The following is a 25,903-nucleotide window of genomic DNA, read 5'->3' as shown; positions in this document are numbered from 1 at the left end:
ACTCTTTAAAGAAGACTTTTGGGAATTCATCCTTTTAGGCCAGGCTTTCAGCTGCCATGTGCCAAATGAAAACAGAGGACATGCCTGCAAACCTTACCTCTATAGTCTTCACGAAACCCTAATCTCAAAGCTCTGCAGAATCCCCATGTCAAGTATTAAGGACATTTTTAGTAAGTCTTTACAACATGCTTGCAAATGACCAGATTTGGTGCATGAAAGCACTTGGGATTTTTCTCTAAAAGTCCTGATTCAAAACCAGAAGGAGAAATAGTTAAGAATATATCTCAGTCTTACCCAACTTTCACACATTTTAAATGAGTAGACCTCGGTTTTAAATACTCAGGACAGCAATGCTGACAAGGGAATTCTGAGCAATTCCATATTGCTGAAGGTCCACCTAGACTGGGAAGAATGATTTATGACTGTCCTTTCTCTCCTGTTTTATGCCTGTGTCATTAGTAGTCATACTTCTCTTTATTGGTAGTTAAAATTTTCTTTTAATCCATAAAATTGCTTGCTTTCACTCTGAAGTTTTGCTGAGAAGTTCTCTGTGTGTATTTGTGTGGCAGAATAAAAATAAAATGAAATATTTTATCTTGCATTCCAGTGTGTGTGAGATGCTTGGTATAGCTAGTTCATCATTGCTATATACCATCTTCATTTCTTTGATCGATGCATCTCTCCACCAGGTGGAGAGGTGGTATGTATACAATAGCTCTATAAGACAGGCCGTTGTTATTACATAACATCTTATTTCAAAAGCAAAGAGGGGTCTATGCTAAAATGGAAAGCCTGGCTCAAGACCACCTTATGAATTCCTGGCTGAGTGATATTTGAGCTAAGGAAGAATTATAATACTTTGGATCCTTTCCACCTGATTTGTATTTTTATAGAAGGTGTGCATTAGGCATTATTAATAAGAATTGCAGTAAATAATATATAAGTCACAGTCAGTATATAAAAGGTTATTGCTAAACAACTATTTAGTCACAGTAGGAAATGTCTAGAAAATAACAGGCACACTTGTAGTATATCGCCAAGAAAATCTTTGGGGATTAATACAAAAACGCAAATTTGTAAGTTTGGAAATTGCCCAGTTAAGAAGCAAAAGCTGATTTACTTAATTGCAAAAGTAATGAACTGTTTTAAAAAGCTTCAAACAAAGTGAGCAAGATTTCTATTTCAAAAGTCATTCAAGTTAATTTAGCTGATTCTAGTTTCTTTCTTTTTAAGAAATGCTAGGATTTTTGGCTGGATGCTGTTGTAATACAAATCCAATGCATAGGGAAGGCAGCAAATATGGTTTTGTATAGCCTGATATCAGCCTCCCAAGCTAAACTAATTAATTAATTAAATGTATGTGCCACCCATCTCACTATTAGAGCACCTCTGGTAATATGATGGTGCCTGAGGCAAAACTTAAATGTTGCCTTTTATACGAAATAATGATTATGTTCCTAGGTGGACAGAGAAATAGGCAATCAGGGTATCTTCAGTGGGGGGTCAAAAATCAAGCTGATAGGCACAATCAATGCAGTTGAGGTACTTTTCAAATATATTGCTTGAGGCATATAAAAACAGGTGGGATTTCAAGTACATGGCTATGACTGCCATCTTGAATTTTTGACCCCTCTATCTTACTCTATGCAGCAATTTTCTTTATTGGCTTTACTTCTTCAGTCTTTCTTTGATATTGGTTTTGTTACTAATCTATTATTTGGCATTTCATTTTCTTTTTATGTTCATTGTTGTTTCCTTTTCTTTAACTATATTGTAAGTACAGCTGGTAATAGAAAATCTCACCTCTGCAGATGTGTTTTCATTTCTTCAAAATGTGTCAGATATTGCATCACTGGGGACATCTGAAGAACAATGTTAGCCACTAGACACATGACTCTACACAATGCTGAATTCTCCTTGAGGAGTGTGATTATTTTTTCACAGGATGCCCCAGGGTGAGGAATATTTGCATATTTTGAAATATATTTTCAGTAAATCAAAATGGTGGCCATCAGAAACTGCCACAAAAATTAGCTCCACTATTCTCATCTATTGAAGCAAAAGGAAGAGTTAAACAATTGTGGAATAATGAAAAATGATAAACCAATTATTTGACATTTTTGCTCTAAAAAGACAATTAATATATCCATGATTTTTTAAAAACAAACTTCCATGTAAGATGTTATGATGCCATTTAGAAATGAATTAAAATGGCTGCATTTAATTCAACTTTTTATTTGTTTCAAAATGAATGTTCTTCTTATATGCAGCTTTAAATGACAGAGGGCCTTACACAAGATAGTTCAACTTTTAATTGCATTGTTACCTATTCAGGTGCCTTAAATATGCCAGCTGAAGAAGATATGTTACCCTACAAAAAAAAACCTCTTTTGTAATCATGTTACTCTTTTTGAAAGAAGTTCCAAAAATAACTATGAATCCTTCTCTGAATATTCTGGAAAATGACATTCTATTAATTTTTAAGGGAAGTATTATCAAGCAATTAGGTCTGTCCTCCAAGATAAATATCTATAGTAGATGTCTCCTTCTGTCAATGGAACAATTGCCATGTGACTTAGGATCCTAATTTATCAAGCTCTTCTCTTATATTAAGATGGGGCTCTCCACTTTAGACATGAAGTGGGGGTTGGTTGCTTTCTACACCTGGACAGTGACATGGCAGATCGGGACAGGATCCTAATATGATGTCACTATTTTCCATTACTCAGATCTCTCTCTCTCTCTCTCTCTCTCTCTCTCTCTCTCTCCTCTCTCTCTCTCTCTCTCTCTCACACACACACACACACACAAACACACACACAAAACACACGCACACACACACATGGAATAGAATACATGCCAGGATTTTCACACAAGTATTATCTTCCCAATGCAACTGTTGGCTGTGTGGCTTAGTTGGGTTATTTGGAACACTGAAAAAACTTTGGGGAGGGAATTCTTGCGGGATGGGGAGTCATTGGGTTAGGAATATTTAAACCATGTTGGCTGAGACTAACCAACACCACGGATATCAAATTAGACAAATCTATGTTATAGAATATTTTGAATAGAAATATATTTTATAAATCCATTTTATGATGATATGACTTTGCTTGTTGCAGAAATATAGCCTGTTGTGAGAAAACAATGATTTTGTAACCATGCTTTCTATTTTATTCCCCCCCCCCCAAAAAAACATGACAGAATTAAAAAAAGTCTGTTTTTTAAGAGTCATTCTTGGTACATAAGGATACATCATCTGCTTCTATCTTGGAATGATATTTGTTGATAAAAGCCATCCAAATCTTGATTTAGGGAGAAATCTACTGCAAATGGAAAAATGTCTGTTCTGCCAAAATGCTTTCATTTTTCAGTCTATATAGCTGAGCCAGATTGATGGTTTGTGTTGTCATTTGGCAACGTAAAATTTATCAGAGACCATTTGCACTAAAGGATATAAATGGATGAGTTGGCAGTAGAAAATGAGGATTTCTTACTACGATTCCAAACATGATTTTTCATTGTGAGCTTTGTCATCATGGCAACTTTAAAATAGCTCATGTAACTTTATAGTAACTGTTTTAAATAGAAGTAGGGACAAACAATTCATATGTTTTGTTTTCAATCCATTTTTCATGTTCACAACTTTGAATTAGGTTCGATATGCTTTCACTTTTTGTAGTATTTTTCTTTTTAAAAATCTCTGCATTTGTGAACCTTTTCTGTGTGCAATTCTATATACATTTTTTTATTTGTACACTGTATGTACTTCATTCTACAATAAGGCATTTTAATGAACATGTTCAGCTAGTATACATTATTGCATACATAATATTGTAGCAGCTCATTTTTCAGATGTATTGTTGAATTGTCAACAAAAACAGGGCAATTAACATCTAAATTTATCAACAATGTTCTAAAATGGGGTGAGGAGGTAAAAAGTGACTTTGGTGTTGAGCTCTTTCAGCATCCTTTCTGCAGTTCCTCTGAGGGTGCCTGTCCCCAAAAAGTTGCCTTTTTTGTATTTTTTGAAGAAATGGTGATATTTTAGGCCTTTGGGTACCCACTTCAGTCTATAAAATCTCAAATCTCCTCTCTTCTCAAATTGGATTCTGGCTTTCACATTTTAGTATTGTTCTCAAACTACTAATAGCAGTTTCTTAAGAAATAATGAAAGATAAGTTATGCTTTCTAGATAGAAGTCCTGACCTTGTTTAGAAGATCTTGCTTAGAAGTCTAATCCTGACCTTGCTTAGAAGTTGACTTAATAGGTGACATTAACAAGTTATAGGGAAATTTACAAAACATTTTATTACATATTATTGCACTATGATAGTGTGAAAAGCAATTTTTGAAATGAGAATAAAGGAACATCCCAGTACTCTTTATACACTTATGAAACTTATTTGAGCCCCATTAGCACTATTAGTGCATGAGAAAGTTATATTTCCAGGGTAAAACCAGTGTTGGGATTGAAAGATAGTCTTTGATTTTAGCTTCCATCCTCAATTTTTATCCTGAAATTATTTCTCAAAGATTTCTATTCATTTTTGGGGGGAGTAAAGTGTACTTATGAAATAAAAGCACAGATTAAAGATAATCTGAAGTTTTTTTTTAATGCTCTTGTGGTGATGGACAGGTTTGTAAAAATCTGGTTAAATCTTGAGATAATGATGGAACAGTTTTTGGAAACTCATTTATTTGTAATTTTAGTGTGTTATGGAAGATTTACCTGCCCCCACTTGTTTTTCTTAGTAAAGTGGCATAATGTTTAATGTGTAGAGCTATGCTCAGTGAAACCCAGCTTAAATTCCGGTCTCAGTCGTAACTCACTGAATGACTTTCTTTCAACTCACTGAATGACTTTCTTTCAACAGCATTTTCTTGTGAGAAAAAAATTTGGGGATAGATGGTGTACACTGTATGTCACCTAGAGAGCTCACAGAGAAAATTCTAACATTAATCAATCTTCATGTGAAGTTATATTGCAAACTTCCTAATACCCGCTCAGACCACTTATTCTTATAAATCTTAGTTATCCTTTTTGAATGATGGTAACTCGTCAGGTTCTCAAGAGCCCTTTTGGAGTCCTCTTATATTTGGATTCTGATCCCTCAAACATTTCTTTGTCTGACCTGGGTCTTTCTGCATGGAAACAATGTCACTAGGCATGTTCTTTTATGACCAAATACTTGGGAGCATTTGCATGTGGAGCATTTGCATGTAGAGCATTTGCACATATTTAAACAAAACAACTCCCATGCAATATGTGTAAATGAGATTTGTGGTTATTCATTGACTCTGTTTTCAATTTAAATCTAAAGCATGAGTCTTGCACACCAAAGAGCAACCCCCAAAAGATAAGATTTTATTCTCTTGATTTTAGAAAAATGAATCTCATATTCCCCTTTAGAGGTCACTTCAAGGGTTGCATAGGGATACAGCCACAATTCAACAAAGATATCCTAAAAATAATTCAAAGCTATTTAAGAACCCTTCAAAAAGATTGAGTATGACAGATCATAACTGAGAAAGCCTGAAACATACCATTTGTAATAATTTCTCCTGGTTCCTGGAATCGAACTCTTCTCTCTACTTTTTCCTTTTCTCTCAATGCTTGTTTCATGGAAGATTTTTTCCTTAGTATGGATGGAGGACATCGGGTAAAACGTGGCTAAAGAAAAAAGAAAACTGTTGAGCATAAGATAAATGTCCAGTTAGTTTATGTGATGTGTGAGAATTGGTAATTTGGTTATAAGATTTTTTTAATCTCTTTGTACTACTGTAAGCAAGAAAGGATTAATTACCAAGTTGATTCAAGTCAATTGGTAGCAACTACTGGTATGAATGGATAAAGAAAAAAAAGGGGAATAATAATTGAGAAATGGCTTGTTTGGTATTAGGAGGAAAGAAAAGGAAGGAAATCTGGGATAACATTTAGGAGATGATTTAACAATTCTGATTTTTTAAAAAAACAAGTTGGGAGGAAGTAACAATATGAAGTACTTAAGAATTTGACATAATGTGCTATCTACAGTAATTATAGGTGCAAGTATATCATTTTGAGTGGGATAAATTACCATCATTCCAGATAATTATTACCTCTGAATCCTCCATGTAGGCTTTAGTTGATGAAAATAACATATTAAAAACTGGGTAACAAGTCCATATCTCAGTATTCCATACTGAAGGAAATAAATCCTATTAAATAGGAAAGCAATATTCAAAGAAGCTTAGGTGATAATAAAGAAAATAAAGATGTGTTTAATGTGGGCCATAATTGGGAATCAGCTTTGAGTGGAAGTCAAGTTCCAGAAGAAACAGAGGAGGGAAATTTGACCCATGAAACACTAAAAGTGATTAGTACAATTAGAGTTGTACTGAATTTATCTTCTTAAATAACATGTCCAAAAGTTAAAATGTCCATAACGCTGTGTTATCTCAACTGGAATTAAGCAATGGATGTTCATTAATATGAAGCCTATAGCAGATAATAGCATCTAGCTGACCTTGGCTGTTTTTCAAACAGCTAAACAGGATTATAGCTCACTAGTATTTAGATGGCAGACTATCAGACATCCCATGACTGTAGGCTACAGAGCAAAGTTAAAAAAGAAACATCTTGGAGGAAAAACAGGGCAAATAATTTCGACATTACTTCCCACGTTTGGACATCCATGGACACAAAGAAGCCCACAGACTTTTCCTTGAGATCCACAAGTCCCCTCTCCACTAATGATTTAAAGGGACTGTTCTATCACTAGAACAAAGAAGACTCGAGACCGGAGTTGAATTCAGCTCTTTATTAATGGTTAGTAACTTCAACTAAAGTCGAGCTGCGGCAGCCCTTTTTACAGCGGCTGCTCACGGCTCGCAACCAATGGCATTTATTTAAAACTCCCGCCACTTAGGTGGCCAATCAGAATTGTTGTTATCTACCAATCACTAGGTGGCAGTATCTGTCCAATAAGAATGCAGTATTACGAATATGCAAAACAAGAACATAACAGGAACCTTAATAGTTATCCAATCATTGTTGTGCCAAAATAATAGTAATGCAGATAAACTTTATATCTATTTTACAGTGGGTAGCTGATACAGAAATGATGTTAGTTATCTGGACCCAAGTACAAAATATTATTTGCTGTTCTATGTATGTTTTTAATATTGATATGGGCTATATAAAGATCAAATCATTCATCAAGTTAAGTATGGGTAACATTTTATATCAAGTACATTTTTCCTGGTGATTGTTTTAATATTCTGACATGTGCTCTAAATTACAGTATGTTCTTTCAATTTGGGCCAAATACCAAAGTTCTCAATAGCACAATGTTTCTTTTAGTTTGTTTTTGTACATAGATTAATATCCTCAGATATCAGCCTAGTTGTGGACAGCTCATTTATCTTTCTCATGCTAATGTAATATTTATATTATACATATACCATATAAATTAGATCAATTATAATCATAAAGTGGAATTGGAACATTAGAATTTCCTTGCAATATTATAATAAAATTGTCCTAGAAATTTTTATTGGAAGGCAAGGTAGTTTACCATAGTCTAGGGTTTTAATATTCTAATCCTGCCATCATTAAATATGTACCTGGAATTAAGATGATTCAGTACCGATTGCTGAAATATGTTTTTAAAATTTGTTCCTACTGTGGGAGAGTTTCTTTTCTAAAGCTATTTGTAGGCTGCATTGCTTTGGACTCTTCTTCAGATGGGGAAGAGATGATACCTTTTACAAATAGTCCTTGCTTACCAACCATTCATTCAGCAACCATTCAAAGTTATGATGGCCCTGATAAAGGATACTTATAACTAGTTCTCAAAATTTAGGCAGTCACAGTGATCTCAGGGTCATGTGATTGAAAAAAGCACTTTTTCAATCATATTTCTGGTCTTCACAGTTGGCTTTCAACATACCTAGTCAGTGGAGAAACTGCGGGGAAGCCAGAAATTACAGTCATGTGACTCCTTGCTGAACAGTATGTGGTGACCCACTCAACAACCATAGTTGGAACTGAAGTCATTGTCAGGTTTGATCACATGTTCTTTCATTTTATGACTATGCTGCTTAGTAGCCCCAAATGTGATTGGTAAGTGAAGGCTACCTGAATTGCCATATGAGAAGGGGAAAATTGTTGCCCTTATTAACAGAAAAACCTCCATTTTAAGAATTTCAACATGAACAGAACTGTGAAGAAATCCATAGCGACTCTGCACACCAAGTGGGAAAAAAAAACTGTTTAAAAGTGTTTGTAATTCTAGATTTCTCTTCTAATGTTCATGTCAAGGTTCCGATTAATGAACCCAACCAATTCAACACTCTGAGACTTTCAGCTTTCTCAAAGGACTCATTTATTGGCACATTTAAAAGCAAAACCAGCTCTGGCTATTTCCTGCACTTTCAGTATAATTAAAGAATAGACAACTCCCTCCCTCCTTGTCACAGGTCACATTGTCCAATTAGGTGTTCTGGCATCTCCTTGATAACTCTTTCAGTCTCTGGCCTGTTGGGATGACCTTGGCTCACATGAGATAGCAAGATGTTGATGTCTGGTCTGACATTCCAGAGCTCTCCACCACTACAAAGTTTCAAGCTGAGAAACTGAGAAAATGTCTCTGACAGGCCAGATCCATTTCAAAATTGACAGTTTATGGGTCACATTTTTAAGGAACCACTCAAGGATTTTGAGAAACAGTTTCATTCATTTTTTTAAACTAAGCTGATTTTCATGCCCTGGAAGAATACATAGGAATTCTATGTTTTCTCCCAATTTCTTCTAATTATATAGTTCCTGCTTAAAAAGACTAGAAGGCATTTTTCCTCTGTTCAGTCACATCTAGCTCTCAGAGACTGCTTGAAGAGGACCCTGCAGTTTTCTTGGCAAGGTTTTTCAGAAATAGTTTGCTACTATCTCCTTCCTAGGACCGAGAAAGAGTGACTGACCAAGGTTACCCTTGGGCTTTTTGCCTAGGGGAAAAAGAAGAACTCACAATGTCCTGGCTTCTGGCCTGATGACTTAACATCACATTAAATTTACATCAACATATAGGATATAATGGGCAAGAATGTATATTAAAGCAAAAACTTACCAAAGAAATAAAAATATTTGCTTAACTTTAAGTAAAGTAATACAAACCCCAGCAGAAGAAAATGTAGTTCTCCAAACCAATTGATCTTGTGAAATTCAGAAGGTCTGGAACTGATTCTGTATTGCTGCAAAACCCTTTTGCCTGAGGGGTCTTTCTTTCAAGGTTCCTGGTTGCATGTATGGTATTATATTATGCTGTGATTCATTCCCAGTTCTACATTCCTAATGATAATATTGTATTTGTACGGTGCAAGAAACATCTTGTCCTTCAAGGAAAATACTGCAGACAAATTATTACATTGGGCTGATAACACTATTCATTCAGTGTCTCTGTCTCTCTGTGTGGGTGTTAGAAGGAGAAACACATGTATCCAGAGGTTTTTTCCCTTTTTTAAAAAAACTAATTTACAATGGCTCGATTTTGTGGTGTAGATTGTGTCAGTTACTTTTACATACTAGACCCAATCACATCTAAACATAAGCCTTTTATTATAAGAAACCTTGAATGTTGCCATCAAGAAATTTTTTTAAAAAGCGCATATATTGAAAAAGTCATCTGAAAGTGTGTAGCTTGTCTTAAATGTCGACATTTTAATAAAACCAGACCAATTTATGGATCTAGAGCAGGGCTGTCAAACTTCCAGCCCACGGGCCAGATTTGTCACATGTTGGCCATGCCCATGCCCAATTTAGCAAAGGGGAAAAAAGTCCCAATATGTCATGTGACACCACCATGATGATATGAGTTTGATATTCCTGATCTAGAGAATGCAAATTACCCCTCCCTCTAGTCCTTAATCTTTTAAGCCCAGATGGCTTTCCATTTCATACCCAGTCAGGATTATTGTGGCATCATTATAGATCCTGTGGGTTTAGTTACCATCTGTTACCATCTGCTACAAGTATTCCAGATTCTTACCTTTTCTTTCTTGTGCATTGGAGAAATTGAAGGCATACATTTATGCTGTAAAAAATGACATTTGCAGAACTTCTGAAAGCCTTGGAAAAGAAGCTCCTTCAATACTTCTGTGAAGAATGACACAAATCAATAAAATCAAGAAATGCAAACTGATCAACACTACTCTCATGATCAACATCACCCTCATTTAGTAGAGACCAGTGGTGGGGTCAATTTTTTTTACTACCAATTCTGCGGGAGTGGCTTGGTGAGCGTGGCAGGGAAAGGATACCGTAAAATCTCTAGGCAGAGGTGATATTTGCTGGTTTTCCGAACTACTCAAAATTTCCGCTACTGGTTCTCCAGAACTGGTCAGAGCCTGCTGAATACTACCAAAAGGTAAAAGGGTCTGGTAAAGACCCTTTTACCTTTTCTTATGAAAAAACAAAGTTGAAGAAGAGTTAGTGCTTTTGCTGCTACTAACCTTTTATTTTACATCAGCTCTAAAATTTATTCATGTGGTCAATAGAAAAACCTTCCTTTATCATTGCTTCTTGCTGTAGATAAGGCCATTCTGTTGCAATCCTACCTCATTTGAATTGAGCAGAAAGAAATGAGCAGAAATTCTACCAGTGTTCACATGGACTTGGATAAAAATCTCTGTATGATTAGGCTCTTGGTAATGCAAAATCTTTGACAGAGCAGAGTTTGACTTAGCTCTGTGGAGACCTCATTGGTCAACATAGCAAGGGATCTAAAGAGGAGTACATATAGACAGTCCCAATTTGCAGCACCCTATTCCCTGACTTGTTTAATGTCCTAACTCATTATTGCAACACATGAATAAGACTTAGCTATAAACTGAATTGAAGGAAATTGTACAAAAACTTTATTCTTTGATGAAAATACATAAACAAGAATGCTGATACAAACAGCAAGCCCAATACAATCCTCTAGAGATGGAGCAGACTCTACAGAGCATTCTCTCTTATCATCATAAAGCATCCATGAATCAAATCCACTGATCTCATTTCCTCAAGAACAATATTGAGTAGGGCTAGGCAGGACTTAGGATCTGAAGGAAAGACTGTATTGGAGTCCATGTAGGGCTTTGTTTGGCACCTGTTGGTAATTTTTAAAGCAGTATCTTTTATTGGGACTGCATAGCTGCCCTTCACAGCTGCAGCACAATTTTGGGAAAATATACCTTTGGATTAAGGAATAGTGAACAGTTGCTATATTTACCCTTGTGTACTCTGAATATTTTTTCCCCTCTCTGAATCTGAAATGCTGCACAGCCTTAATACTGACCTGTACCACAACTAATTTAATTTGCAAGCTGTTCCTAATTCACTATAAAACTTAACCCACTCTAGGAATCCTATAACCAGGACATGAGTAATAATATCCACCTCCCTGGGCTCCACAGTAACCAACAGAGCGACATGTTGCCAGTCCTACTTGAGGTAACATATAGCCACATGACTAGCAGTCATCAGTAGCTTTATTCTATTTTAATTGGCCTCATCCCCCTTTCAAGTCATCAGAGTTGAGGGCCATCACCTCATTCTGTATGGAATTGCACAGTTAATAATGTCTGGTGTGAAAAAAGGAAAATCCATTGCCTGAGGCAGCCAATTCACTTCCTCTTATAACAGAAAGATTTCTCTGTTGCAAGTGCTGTTAAAATATAATAACACAGACACTCTGCTTGCACAAAAAAATTTCTGAAACCATTTACAGTGTAGGAACACAGTAGCGGTATTATAGCAGACCACCAAGAATTATAACTCTGCAAAAAGGCAAAGGAGTGTACCATTTCCTTTTTATACTTCCCAGCGGTAAAAAGTCTAAACAATAAACCTTTTGTGATACTCCCCCAACCCACTTTTGTGCACACAGGAGACCAGCAGAAATAATATGAACTCTATATTCCCCCCAATTCCTTCTGCAGGAATAAATACCCGAGACAAACAAAGTATTTTGTAAATGATGTCTTTGTATGGGTTCATACAGTTTGGTTCAATTAGTGCAAAACCTAGCAATTTTCTCATATCATTGAATCTGGTTTTATTGCAAATAAGGTCACAGAAATAGTTCTCAGGAATAATGGACTTAGTTTACCTTAACTATTGGCACTTCCAGGGGCCATGTCTGTCTGCCTGAATACAGCATTTACATATGTGTAGGTACAAGCACAGGTATGAATGCGCGCATACATATGTATACGTTCATGCACTTATGTATATATTAATAATGAAGTAACCTTATCTTGTACAATCTGAAAACAAAACCATGTAAGAGCAGGCAGCAAAGTATGCCAATGTAACTGGAAGCTTGCATATCAAGGCTCACAGAAGAAACAAATAATGAATAAATAAGGAAGGATCCTTCCAGAGTTCTTTTGGCTTCCTAGGTGCCAACTGATCCCCTGTTCAACATTCCTGCTATAATATTCCATTAAGTAAAAAATACTTAATGCCTCTGAGCCATCTCCACTAGCTTAAAGATGGAACGGAGCCCTTTTTGCCAGATGCAAATTGGACAATTACTTTGTCTCATAGCAATACACTTTGTAGGATATGCACAGGTTTTGGCTAGGAAGAAACAGCTCCATACTCTATTCACACTTAGGGGAACTTCTACAGATATGGTATGGACATTTCTCTTATCTGCCAGCTTATCAGAAAACATGTCCTATTATTAAGGAAATGTGGTAAGGCTCAATATACATAGCATTGTCTTATATTAAATTATCTTTATCTATCACAGAGATATCCAGTCCAAAGTCCAAAGACCAGAGTTATTTGCAACCAAAAACAATTTCTAAGTATTATCACCAAATGGTAATTTTGTACATATCAGGAGGAGAACTATATTAAATGCATGGCATTATATTCATATTCTTAGTATCGCTTAATAATAAATGCAAACCAACATAGTGTTTGTTCTAGTCCCATTGCTTTTTGAAATGCAACTCCTGGAATATCATTCAAACCCATCACAAAGGCATCTTCCCAAAGCAGCCAATGAAGGCCCTAAAAAAATTGGGACTATGTAGGAAACTCTCCCAGGGTGTACAGTGAAATGAGAAATAGCTCATTGTGAGAATCTTGATTCAATGCCACTCTTATATCAATCATAACTGATGCTCTGCTTTAGATGCACCAGAAAAGCAACAAAAATATTCTTAGAAGACCACTGAAGGGGCTCTGTACTCTAATCCCATGCTTGCTAAGAGCATTGTCAAAATATGCATGTGATCTCCAACATGAGGCAGGTCAGCTAATTTTTAAATTTTAAAAATTAATTTAATAATTACTTGGATTGTGATTTCTAAAATGCTCAACAAAACCTTCTTGCCTATGCCATATCCTTTAGATGATCTTCTGTATTAGAAAATATTTAATGTCTTCTCAACTGGTATTACAAGCCTTTAAAGTTTACTGAAAAGTCTTCTTCGAGTTCTCTCTGTGTTCATTGATCTTAGTTGCTGCTTCTCTCCCAATACAATTTTAATATTTCTGTTCTCTTAAATATTAGAGTATCCATTGAATATACATGCATTAATATGCCCTGGTTTTGACCTCTGCTGCTAAAGACTTATCAGATTTTAAATAATTATGGGTGCACAACTCTTTATTGAAAGAAGATTCATAACATCCCCCAGGCACTGGATATGGGAATGGTATGAACTTATTGGATGTTTTTTTTTCTTCCAAAATTCCTATGTTACCCCTTTGGACTGTGTTTCTTACATTTTGTTTTAAGTATGTGTTTTTTAACCATTTAGTCAGTCCATCTTTTCTCAATTATAGTGCAGTCTATTCCTCTTTTCATATCTGCTTCTTTCCCCATTCTTAAAACTCTTAAGTATGACAATAAGTACTTTACCAGGTCAAAAAGCAAATTTGCAAAGAAAAACACTGTTTCAGATCAGAACTCAACACTGGATCAGTCACATACCTGTTCCATGATGTGTTAAAAGCATACTCTGAAGTCTGAAGCCTGTGCATCTAAGTTGGGAGGCATGCTTAACAAATCCTTTAAAAAGTAGCAGCTGTTTTTCTTTTCTGTCTGCAAATTCCTTTAAAGCTGTCAAAGATTTTGTAATCAGATGAGGTTATCAAACCCAATCCTCCTGAGACCTGGAAATAAGATCCAAAGATGAGCAGTTCAGCTGCAGTAGGACTAAGGCTGGAACACTTAATGTTTCTATTGAAATTAAATGAAGAGACTTGAATTGTTTCAAGAGTGAAAAGCAAAGCTTCGACAAGGCTATAAGCAGGACTGATGTTTTGGGCTGCTTCTTTAACTGATGTGAGATAAAGTTCTATGTGGCCCATAATGGAATCTGAAAGCAGTTAAAACATTTATTGATGGGAACAAATTCTGCAAAGGATTGAATGTTTAGCTGTGCAGTTTTCCTGGCAAATTCCTCCCCCTCTTACAGCTGAGTAGTTTTATTACCGGAGAATCAGCAGAAGCCAAAAAAGATGCATAATCTAAAGCTTTTATTTGATCAAGTCTGTAATGTGAAAGCCTCAAAAATAGATTTGGAAAACAAAACAAAGAACATTGTAGTTTGTTTTATGTCTGCAAAGAAAGTAGCAGAAGAGAGGAGGATTTAAGATACCCAAAGGGCCTACACATTTGTAGTTAGTAATGGTCCCTACCAACAATTTGATTTCCTGATTTGCAGTTTGCCATTAACAATATCCATTGGTTAATGTGTAATGAGAGGCAGAGGCAGAAATGCCAGATGCATCTGGCAGGAAAGTCAAGGCTGAAATCTGTGGATTACTTAAGTTTGTTAAGAAAGAGGGAGAACATTTGTATTTAGGCAGAAGAAAAATTGTTGATGTGGAGGATGGACACTGTTTTATGAACTGGCTTAGTAGTGCGTGCATGTTGCCTGTACTTGTCAGTCTGTGAAAGAAGGCATTAAAAATGAGATAAAAAGGAAAAGGGCAGCAACTCTGAGCACATGCCTTTTTCTAACTGGTGGGGCTGGCAAGAAACAACTGTGCCTGCAGAAAGTTAATCTGTGGGCCCTAATCACACCCAAAATCAATGGAGAAGACTTATAGGAGAGTGAAATTAGATTCCGGGTCAATCCTGGATTGGTGGAGTAGAGGGAAAAAATCCAAAGGGTTGAAATGAAAATAAAAAGCAAAAGAAAATGGAAAATGGTTGGAGCATTAGTAGACTGAGAGCAGGTGAGGCAGGCAGAAATAAGGAAAGACCAGGAACCAGGTTGAAAGACAGAGATCTGGGAAATGTCTCTGAACCTAAAACTATTATACAGCACAGAGCATTTAAATTCAGAGGAACCCGTTGGTTGTCTTTGTGTCTGGAAGGTAGGACAAAAATTTAGAATTAGAATAACAGAGTTGGAAGGGAACTTGGAGGTCTTCTAGCCCAACCCGCTGCCTAGGCAGGAAACCCTACACCATTTCAGACAAATAGTTATCCAATCTCTTCTTAAAAACCTCCAGTGTTGGAGCATTTACAACTTCTGGAGGCAAGTTGTTCTACTGATTAATTGTTCTGTCAGGAAATTTCTCCTTAGTTCTAAGTTGCTTCTCTCCTTGATTAGTTTCCACACATTGCTTCTTGTCCTGCCCTCAGGTGCTTTGGAGAATAGCTTGACTTTGTCTTCTTTATGGCAGCCCCTGAGATATTAGAACACTGTTATTATGTCACCCCTAGTCCTTTTCATCAAAGTAGACATACTCAGTTCCAGCAACTGTTCTTTATATGTTTTAGCCTCCAATCCCCTAATCATCTTTGTTGTTCTTCTCTGTATTCTTTCTAGAGTGTCAACATCTTTTTTACATGGTGGTGACCAAAACCTAATGCAATATGCCAAGTATGGCCTTACCAAGGCATTATAAAGTGGTATTAATAATAATAACGACGGGAAAACAATATTGCCATCTTAAGAATGGGACCTACATGACCCATTTGATGTCTTCTGGTGGATCTTTGGATTTTTTTGTAGCTCAGATCTAGAAGTCCTGTTCACTTGCTTATTATACCAAACAGGTTTAAATCCCTATTTGAAGTTTGGGAAAAGCACTTGATGTCTGTCTTTAAAATAACTTCTGCACTGAAAAGAAAGGAAACTGCTATCAATACACTGTTTATTTTAGGAACTAGAACATTAGCTTTCAATGGAGAATTCCAGACATCATCTTGAAAGGAGCTTCCTGCTTCTAATATAGATACAGTATATATCTATAAAATTGCACAACAAAGCATACAATAACAATGCACACCCAGATACAGTTGCGTATGGAACTGTCAAGACATTTACTTGCCTGAACCTCCATGCATAATACAGCTTGCCAAAGACTCAATCTGGATATGAGCTAAATACAGAGTGTTCCTGTGTGTTTATACTGGGGTAGGATGTTTAATGCTCCCGTCATTTATCTGAGGATGAAGTGAGAAAAACACCAGCGCCAAGAAATTTTTTAAAAAGCACTATAGCTTGGGCCATAAACATTGGCTTATTTTGACCTACAAAAGCTTGCATTTATATACAAAATGGCTGAGCAAAATCTCTCTGAATTACCTCTCTTCTTTCTTTTGATATTCTTGAAATAGATCCAACAGAGCTGCAACTGTTTCTCCAAACTTCTTGCTCTCCAAATTTTTAGATTCAGAGGTACCAGCTAAGCATGTATTCAGTTACAAATACAAATAGTCACTGTTTTCTTATACATTTCTAATCTAATCTTTATTGTTATACAATACTTGAGCTCTCAGAGGCTCACAAACCTCATGCATCATGAGAACACTCAAGTCAAGACTGAAATGACCCAGTTCAGAAAAATGTAAACTTGGGGGGTGGGGGGGATAATAAGGATCCAGAGTGGTAGGGATTTCCCAAGGTGACTCCCAGACTCTCTGCTGTCACTTTATTTCTTCTTCCTCATTATTACTACTGCTTCTTTTTGGGATGCCCAAAACAAGCTTTATGTTAGAGTAAGACAGACAGTTGTTCCTTCTTACACTGCCTTGCAAACCAACAGATAGATACAAACTCAAGATGACACACCAAACTTGATTGCAGGAAATACGACTTCAGCAACAGAGTGGTCAATGTCTGGAATACTCTACCTTACTTGATTTTGTGGTTTCTTCCCCAAACCCCAAAAACTTTAACCTTAGATTTTCTACTATTGACCTCACCCCTTTCCTAAGAGGTCTGTAGGGGGCGTGCATAAGCGCACCAACGTGCCTACCGTCCCTGTCCTATTGTTTTTTTATTTTTCTTATATGTATCCTTGTATTCATAACTATGTTTTTACTTATACCTATTAACTTGTAAGCTATTGACAGACCAAATAAAATAAAATAAATAAAAAATAAAACAGCAAGAGCAAACTGGAAAAGCAGAAATGCAGAATTGTGCCCTGGAGCCCTTTTCGGAGCTCCCCTTCTCATTAGGCAGCATGGCTGGGTGGCCATCTGAATCTGCCTTTAAGCACAGCAAGTGGTGACTTTTTAATGCATTTTTATTGTATTTTTTATTTTTAGAAATAACAATGTTTTTTTTAAGTGAGTAAAATAACATGACCAGTTTTGGATATTGTACATCTTCATTTGGGATAAGAGGCACCATTATAAAAGGCCAGTCCCAAATATGAGCTTCAGTAGTATCTGATAAAATATTCTATTTACCTAAATGAACTTACTGTGCATTTGAATGATATTTCTGCAATGGATGATTTAAAGGAGGTCCACCACCAGATAATTGGAACAATCAGAATACAAGTTGGGCACTCAACACAAAATGCATTTTCTCATTTCTCTTTCTTTTCATAATGACTGATAAGCAAGAGATGACAATTCAAAATAATTTTATTAGGAATCTCTGCATCTGTCTTGAATTGCCTAAACATTTGGACATTGTGACCTGTAACTAAAAGTACATTCTTTAAATAAATAATTATATTTCATTTATCATATAAGAAGTCTAAGCTACTATTGGCAGGTAATTGGTGCAACCCAGCTTCTTTACCACGTTCCTGGGAGAGTCACACCTATGGACATTATCAGAAACCTTGTGGCCATGTATTTTGCAAAAAATAAGCAGGACATGGCAGGCAGTCTGTGAGCTGTGAGTAGACTTAATTCACTGTAATGTGGGGATACATGACACTTTTCTTAGTTTGTCTGGATGTTCAGAACATCAAACTCAAGACATCCCAAACAGACGCCACCAAGTAACAAACATTTCAGTAATTTCAGGAGTCTTGCTAAACTACACAATTTGTTGATACGGAGGCTGTAATGAACAATTTGGAACTTGGGTAAATGTTATTAATAGAAAGAGCCAGACTTTCAGAAGCAGTGGCAACAAAAGAAAATGCCATGGGAACTGTCAGAACACAGATGACACAGGCATTGGGTACTCATGTACAAAATAGCATCTGTAGTGTGTGCAGTCCCTTATAGAATGCCCATTCCACAAACAAGTAAATCAATAAACTAAAGTACAAATATTGTGCACCAGAATTCAAAAAACATAGTGGGTCCTAACAGAAACATTATTTCCTTGAATTTATATTTTCTTTTCTTTTAGGAACAGACAACATTTCTTTTCATCCACCTCCAAATATATTTTCTCTACCCCAAATCATAGCACATTCCCACTGATATTCCTAATTTCTTCAATTGCCTTCCACCCCAATCCTAGATTCCCTATACATTTAACTATATGCCAATTTTCTTTCTTTCCCAATTCTAGCATAGAATTTTCTGGATTTATCCTTTGATTCCACTGAACTACTCTCAGACCTTGCCAGTCCCAGATGGGTCTGAAACTTTACTGTGTCTCAGCTGGCAGTTCAATCAATACCTACCTTGTCAATCAGGCACCATCAAAAAGTCTGTGATCTTTCCCTCTCTTTGTTTCTCTGAAAATGAGATTGCCAAATCACTTTGAAAGAAATATATAAATAAAACAATCGCTTTGGCTAGAAACAATTCACTAATAAAAAATTCAATCAGTTGAAATGCCTATGCAATTATGCCAGCAATCAATCGATTTCAACTTCACCAAGACTTCCTGCAGTCTAGCTCTGTAAAAGTAACTCTTTATCACTTTCCCAATTAAAGTATATCAGATGTTAAACAAAAGGAACCAAAGCTTTCCACAGCAGCAAACTGTAGAATCCTGAGGATTCAGATAAAAATTGGGATGAAGCCAAAGGTCTTCAAAAAGGTCCTGACAGAGAAAATAATTCATGATGGAATGCAGAAAATAAAGTGCAAAAATAGAACTTAGTGCTGCTAAGCAACAAAAGTGCAACAAAATGCCTTAAAATAAAAATGTTGAGGAAGAAAACTTAGGAAACCAGAAAAATAAGCATACTGGAATTTATTCCAGTCCCAAAGATCAAAACAAAAGAAGCCAAGATTATCACAAAAATCAAAGGCGGATGTTAAAAATAAGCAAATCTTTCTAAAGAAAGACCACATTCCAGAAAGCATAAGACAAAATTGTCAGAAGCTGTACAATTAACTGTAAATTAGTCACTCCCCACTTTTTCTACCACTATTCAAGGATACTCTGTTAGGCTTTGTAGTCCTGAAAGGAAACTTCCATATTTATTGATTTGGCCATGCAACTCTGGGCAGCATCTTTTAAACGTAATATTAAAAACAGAAAAAAAGCAAAAATAAAAAATAAAAAAAACAATAGAGGAACATATCTGATGCCAATTAAAAGGAAGGAGGGATGTCCTCATCAGTTGTACCATTGGACCAGTGGTGGGATTCAATTTTTTTTACTACCAGTTCTGTGGGTGTGGCTTGGTGGGTGTGGCAGGGGAAGGACACTGTAAAATCTCCAGTCAGAGGTGGTATTTGCCGGTTCTCTGAACTACTCAAAATTTCTGCTACTGGTTCTCCAGAAGTGGTCAGAACCTGCTGAATACCACCTCTGCACTGGACCCTCAAAAGCAACTAATCACTGCTTTTAGGTTTTCAATCAGCTTCATGAAATCACATCAATTGCTGTTCTTTCAAAGTGCAGTAAAACCCTTCAGGAATTAAGCACTGTTGGATACACAAATACATTTTCGCCAACCCATCAATCAAGCAGCATCTCTCAGTCCAAGAGTTGAGGAGCTGAACTGAGGAGAAATTTTTGCCTGGGTGATCATTAGGTCCACTTCTCTGTTTTGAAGAAGAGTAAATGAGGCATGTTTTGAAGTCAGGAGGTTTCTTGCCCTTTCCACCCTGATTGACATATCCTAACAGACAAGTTGCTCTAATGGACAACTTAGCTTCTGTTCATAGTCATCAACCTCTGCCCTCCCATTAGTATTGGATGACAGGAGCAAAAATTACCTAGATGTGGGAAATGATAAAAGGAGAAAGTAAAGGATGGATCCTTTTATTCCATCAGAGTAACCACTAGTAGGATGTAGTGATATTAGGCTCAAAATCTCAGCTAATATGATTCTTAAACTCCCATTCCTTGACAGAAATTTAATGGCAAATAAGATGGCAAAACCTTTAGAGAGTGGAGCTATTGCTGTTAAAGAAAATTAACCATTTTCTTATAGTTTTTCTTTCCCCATAAATGTTACCAAATACATTTCCCAACCTGATGCCTTCAAAACATGTGGAGGCTTGGTAAAAGAGCTGATGGTTCCCTGATGAAATTTCCCTTTAAAACAATTAAAGTTTGAAGGCATCATATTGTGTCAGAGAGTTCTTTAGATCAAGGACATTGTGGCAATCATGTATTGTATACTGAAATTTAATGGAGACTAAGAAAAGCATTGTTTATTATTTAATACTATGGTTCTTTCTTCTTTTTGGAATGGTTTGTACAACATGTTAGTTTTATGCAGTATATTATTCCTATTACTCTATTTTCATTGTGTTATTTAAGTGCATATTTCTTTTTAACTGGATTAAACTGTGAGTTTAATCTATGAATTTTTCAAGTTGCCTTGAAAAGGAATGAGAGAAATACAACAAGGAAGCAAATAAATAGTCAGCATTATTTGGAAGAAAGATACCAGCATTTTTAAACTAACAAATAACTATAGTGTTGTCAGAATCACATATAAAGGCCAAACGCCTCTCCAAAGCCTGAAAGTGTTTTGTTATGATTTTCAAGAAAGATGATTTAGAATTCATTTAAAAACAGTATCTACAAAATCTTTAGATCTGCCTGTATTTGGTTGATTCATACTGATCTGTTCTTTACTAAAGTCATAAAGAGTGCCATTGTACAACTTGAACTTATAAAATAATCATGGTATCGAAAGGAAATATTAATTTGATTGATACAAAAATATTACAAGATTGTAGCAATAAATACTGTATTTCCTCAGGTTTCCTCTTTGCTACACTCAGCTTCTCTTTGTGTGGGAATGTTTTATACTTTTCCCATTTCTTAAAAAAACATTATCCAGTCTTGACATATTTTCAATTTTCACACAAATGACCCTCTAGGATGTTTGTTGGTGCAGCCAGAATTAAAATGACTTCCGTGCTTTATCTCCTGTCATTCCATGCCTGACTTAAGAATGACTTGCAAGTAAGCTCAACCCATATTTGTCATAGCTAAGTGACTAAAATATAAATTGAATATGTTCTCCATTCCAAGAAAATGAACCACAATAAAATTATACATTGTAATATTGGTTTGGAAAGACTGCTAACACTGTGGTATGCTTATATAGATATAACAGCAAACAATAGTATCAAGAAATTGGAAACTATGAATAAAACCAGGGAGGTGAGCCAAGAAGGAAAGAATAGAGCTTTAGAGGATGCGTGTAACAAAAATATTCATTTTGAATTTTTTGATGGCTATTTTTTTTTTTGCAGCCAGACCTGCACTTAAAAAAATGGTCTTCAGAGGTATTGAAGGATATTTAAACTTGGTGGAAGGTTGGTGAGGAGCTAAGTAACATTGTTGTGTTAGGCATACACATGGCATAAAGCATCTATTTTAGCTTTTATTTTTTGCCAGGAAGAGAAAAAGGAGGAGAAGGAGATAGGTGTTCTTAAAGCTCATGTTTGATGGACTGCTTATCCCTGTTTTGGAGAAACATTAAGTTACTCCTGAATTCAGTTTTGGGATCACTTATAAACATATTAATGACTGAACATCAAAGTAGTGCATATGAACAAAGATGAGAAGATCAGAAGTAATAGATGCCAAAGGAAGTGGCTGGTGGACTGATAGGAAAGTACTGTACTGTTCTTGTTTTTGGTTTTATAGTTTGGTACCTGATCTTGTTAATATTTTAATATTATTCATTCAGCTGGAAGCTATTCAGAGTTGCTTTGTAGAGTAAGATAGCCGGTGAAAGAAAGAAAGAATGAATCAGGTAGCATCTCAGTTGAGGAGAGACTATGACAGTTCATAGGGTTGTTTGCATGAACCTTAGCTTGCATGACCAAATGTTGATGATGGTCCAACAGCAGCTGGAAAAGATTAGCAGTTTTTCACCCCTGCCACATAACCCATGTCTTTCTAATCTTTGACAGGAATAAAAAGGCCTTGGAATTGACTCCTGGAGACTCTGCTTAAGAGTCTTCTAAACACTTTATACTAAGGGAGTAAACTGTAAGCATTGAAATTCTTTGTTCAGAACTCATTCAGTCTCTACCATCTGCAAGGTCAAAATAATAAAACTGGTTTTATCTTACAGGATTGTTAAAAAAATGAAATACTTGGAAACATTAAAGTGGTATATAAAGGCATATTCAATGCTTTTATGAAAAAGAAAAAATAATTAGTGTGGAAGCAGAAGTGCTCGTTCAGAATTGAATGGCTATTTTAGCCAACAAAAGCTTGTTCATTCTGTTTACAAATGTGGGAAATTCAAATTCAACCAACACTTAAACTGATGTGATTCCTATTATGCATCAGGGATTATAGCCTTGCTGCTTCAAATTTAATATCCTTTCCTATTATGAGTTAATTGCTATTAAAATAGGATGACTGTTATAATAAGTCTAATATACTTGCATGAAATTCTTATGGAGGTTGCTATTTCACAGCAATGATGATTATGGAGAATGGCTGAAACAGCACTTCTAGGCAACAAGAATCAGTCATAAGGCTAGGAATGCTGCAGACTGTAGAGTCTAACGTGGCAGTACTTTTTCTAATTGAAAGGAAGAAACGATTTACAGTTTCAGAAAAACTTTTAGTCATTTGCCTGAACACTTAGACCACAATTCAGCTGTAAGGGATTCAAACAGCTAGGAATGAGCTTAATGTATCATAAACAGGAAACTTGATAAAGACTTCCAGAATCTTCTGGAACCATCTAGTTATCTTGCAGACAGACTTTGTATCATCTCAGTGATGGTTGGATGATTCTAGAATATGCTCTAAGTCATTAGAATGTTAATGACCTTGTTAAACAATTGAGCTTACTCCTATGAAACATAACCCAAAAGGAAGAAGTGGGAAAATATTTTAAGCCACCCAAAGTCACTGAGAGTGAATGGGTGGCTATATAAATTAAACCAATCAAACAATCAATCAATCAAATAAAATTAATGGAACTTTCCTCTTCTTTTTTTACAAGGAACATATGAATCCACGGAACATAAGAATATATTTTATACTGTAGGGTACCCAGCTGAAGCTACAAATTTTCTTTTCTATTGGATGTTTTATATTGAATCATGCCATTGTTCTGGTACAGCATCATAAACATGAATTGTCGGCACCAACATTTTACTGCCAGTTAGAGACAGAAAACATAGCAGACCAGTAGCATGAATCTTTAACACCCTTTACTGAGAATGATTTGTAAGAAAGAAAAAATCCCAACCTCCCACTAAATTTAGGGGGGGGGGAAAGAAATTATTTACACAGAAGTAAACCATACTGATTGAATGCTATTTATTTTCAGGATGCATGATGCTGCTTTATACTGAACAAGAGTGCTAATCTATCTAATCCAGTAACATAAATTCTGTTTAACTAGGACTATCCAAAGGCTGAAATCTCCTTACAAAGCAGTACGTAATGTTAGTCATGGCCTTTATGTAGCCCTTATTTTATGTAAGCTACAATTCATAATTAAATACCATTTACAAGAATTAAATTTCTGAGCTGTACAATAATCAAGAGTACTTTTAATTACATTTAAATTGTGCTAATGCCAATTTAATTGTCTCTTCCCTTTCCCACTTCTTTTTCTTGCTATTTATTGTGTGCTCTTCTTTTTTTTTGGTGTCATTTCCTTCTAAATTAACCCAATAGTGTTTCTAAAGGATCCTGGGTTTTATTATCAAACCATTCTGATCTAGAAATGTCATTTTTTATTATTATTTTATTTTATTTATTTTGTCAAGCAATTATAACAGGTATAACATAGTTATGAATACATGAAATGGATATATATAAGAAAAATAAAAAGAAACAATAGGACAGGGACGGTAGGCATGTTGGTGCGCTTATGCATGCCCCCTACAGACCTCTTAGGAAAGGGGGTGAGGTCAATAGTAGAAAGTCTAAGGTTAAAGTTTTTGGGGTTTGGGGAAGAAACCACAGAGTCAGGTAGAGTATTCCAGACATTGACCACTCTGTTGCTGAAGTTGTATTTCCTGCAATCAAGTTTGGTCCGATTAACCTTGAGTTTGTATCTATTGTTTGCTCTTGTGTTGTTATGGCTGAAGCTGAAGTATTCATTGACAGATAGGACATTGCAATGTATGATTTTATATACTATACTTAGTTTTAGGAGTAGTTTGTCCAGGGATGGGATCCGAGTGGTATAACTACCAGTTCTGTCTATTAGCGTTGTGCGCTCATGTATGAGTTGCACGAGTCACGTAAGTCGTGCGAGTGCAATTTACAACCTGCTGAGCTGTGCTGCGTGCAAATGGGCAGCAGTTGGAAAAGCTCTTTTTTTCCTGTTTTTTCAACTGCAGCTGTGTCACCCAAAGCAGCTGCAGTTGAGAAAGCAGGAAATAAAAGTCAGGTAAGAGCCCGGGCGGGGGTGGGTGGGCCACAACAGCAGCAGACATAGAACCGGTTCTATGTCTGCTGCTCTTCGGAGCAACTGGTTCTACAAAGGTGGACAGAACCTGTAGAAACCCAGCCCTGAGTTTGTCGTGTTCCACTGAATCAAAGGCTTTACAGAAGTCTATGTAGATTGCACCTATTGTTTTGCCCTGATCGAGTTGTGTAGTCCATGTGTTTTTGCAATGTAAGAGTTGCAGATTGCAGGATAGTTTTTTTTCCTGAAACCAAATTGTTTATTGGAGAGTAGGTTGTTTGTCTCCAAGTGGAGGATAATGGATTGGTTAATAATTGATTCCATGACTTTACAGGTGATGCAGCATAAGGAGAATGGTTTGTAATTTTCAACTAGGCTGGGGTCTCCCTTTTTGAAGACGGGGATGACCATGGCTTGTGACCATAGGTTAGGCAAGATCTTTTTTACCTCAAGAAATCATTTTTACCTCAAGAAAGATGATGGTCATTTGGCTGAATTCCAGAGCAAAGAAAAATTTCCTCTTGAGATTGAATAGTGAGGAAGGAATTTGCTTTCGTTATTCAGAATTTTCACTAGAAAGCAGCAGTTGGCTGTGGGGAAGTTAACCCCTTCTGCCCCATATTAAGGCAGAGAAACTTTCCATAATTCAGAAAGGAAACCAATACAATGAAATTGCTAAATACAATGAGTAACCAGACAGTGCATGGTACACTTTGTCTGTGCTTGTCTTTAACTGATTCCTTTCAGTCAACTCCCACTGCCCCCAAGACTTAATCTTCATCTTACTAATCATTCTGGGTCCAGTCTTGAAACATAGTTCTTTTGCCTGAGTCTTGGTTTCCTTTTTATCCACCATGGTTTCTCCGCTCTATTGTTAGTTTGTTTTTCTGACAC

The 25,903-nt window shown here is 36.1% G+C and overlaps 1 protein-coding gene across 2 annotated transcripts in view; it reads right to left on the bottom strand.

Moving 5' to 3' along the window:
- Nucleotides 1–25,903, bottom strand: part of LOC113434894 (uncharacterized) — a 78,907-nt gene that overhangs the window by 8,275 nt on the left and 44,729 nt on the right. The window contains exons 2-3 of one of the 2 annotated variants that reach the window (XM_087922264.1): nt 13,971–14,152; nt 5,548–5,674 (exon numbers count right to left, since the gene is read on the bottom strand). In XM_087922264.1, the coding sequence (XP_087778390.1) occupies nt 5,548–5,674; nt 13,971–13,979 (136 nt within the window). In that variant the 5' untranslated portion in view covers nt 13,980–14,152. Of the gene's footprint in view, nt 1–5,547; nt 5,675–10,025; nt 10,131–13,970; nt 14,153–25,903 lie in introns of those variants that run through there. The other variant, XM_026698381.2, reaches the window with a different exon arrangement.

Source organism: Pseudonaja textilis, chromosome 1, assembly GCF_049901715.1.
Source record: "Pseudonaja textilis isolate UNSWEBS1 chromosome 1, rPseTex1.2, whole genome shotgun sequence".
Lineage (NCBI taxonomy): Eukaryota > Metazoa > Chordata > Lepidosauria > Squamata > Elapidae > Pseudonaja > Pseudonaja textilis.
Note: the sequence above shows the minus strand (reverse complement) of the source record. Positions and strands in the feature narration are given on the sequence as shown.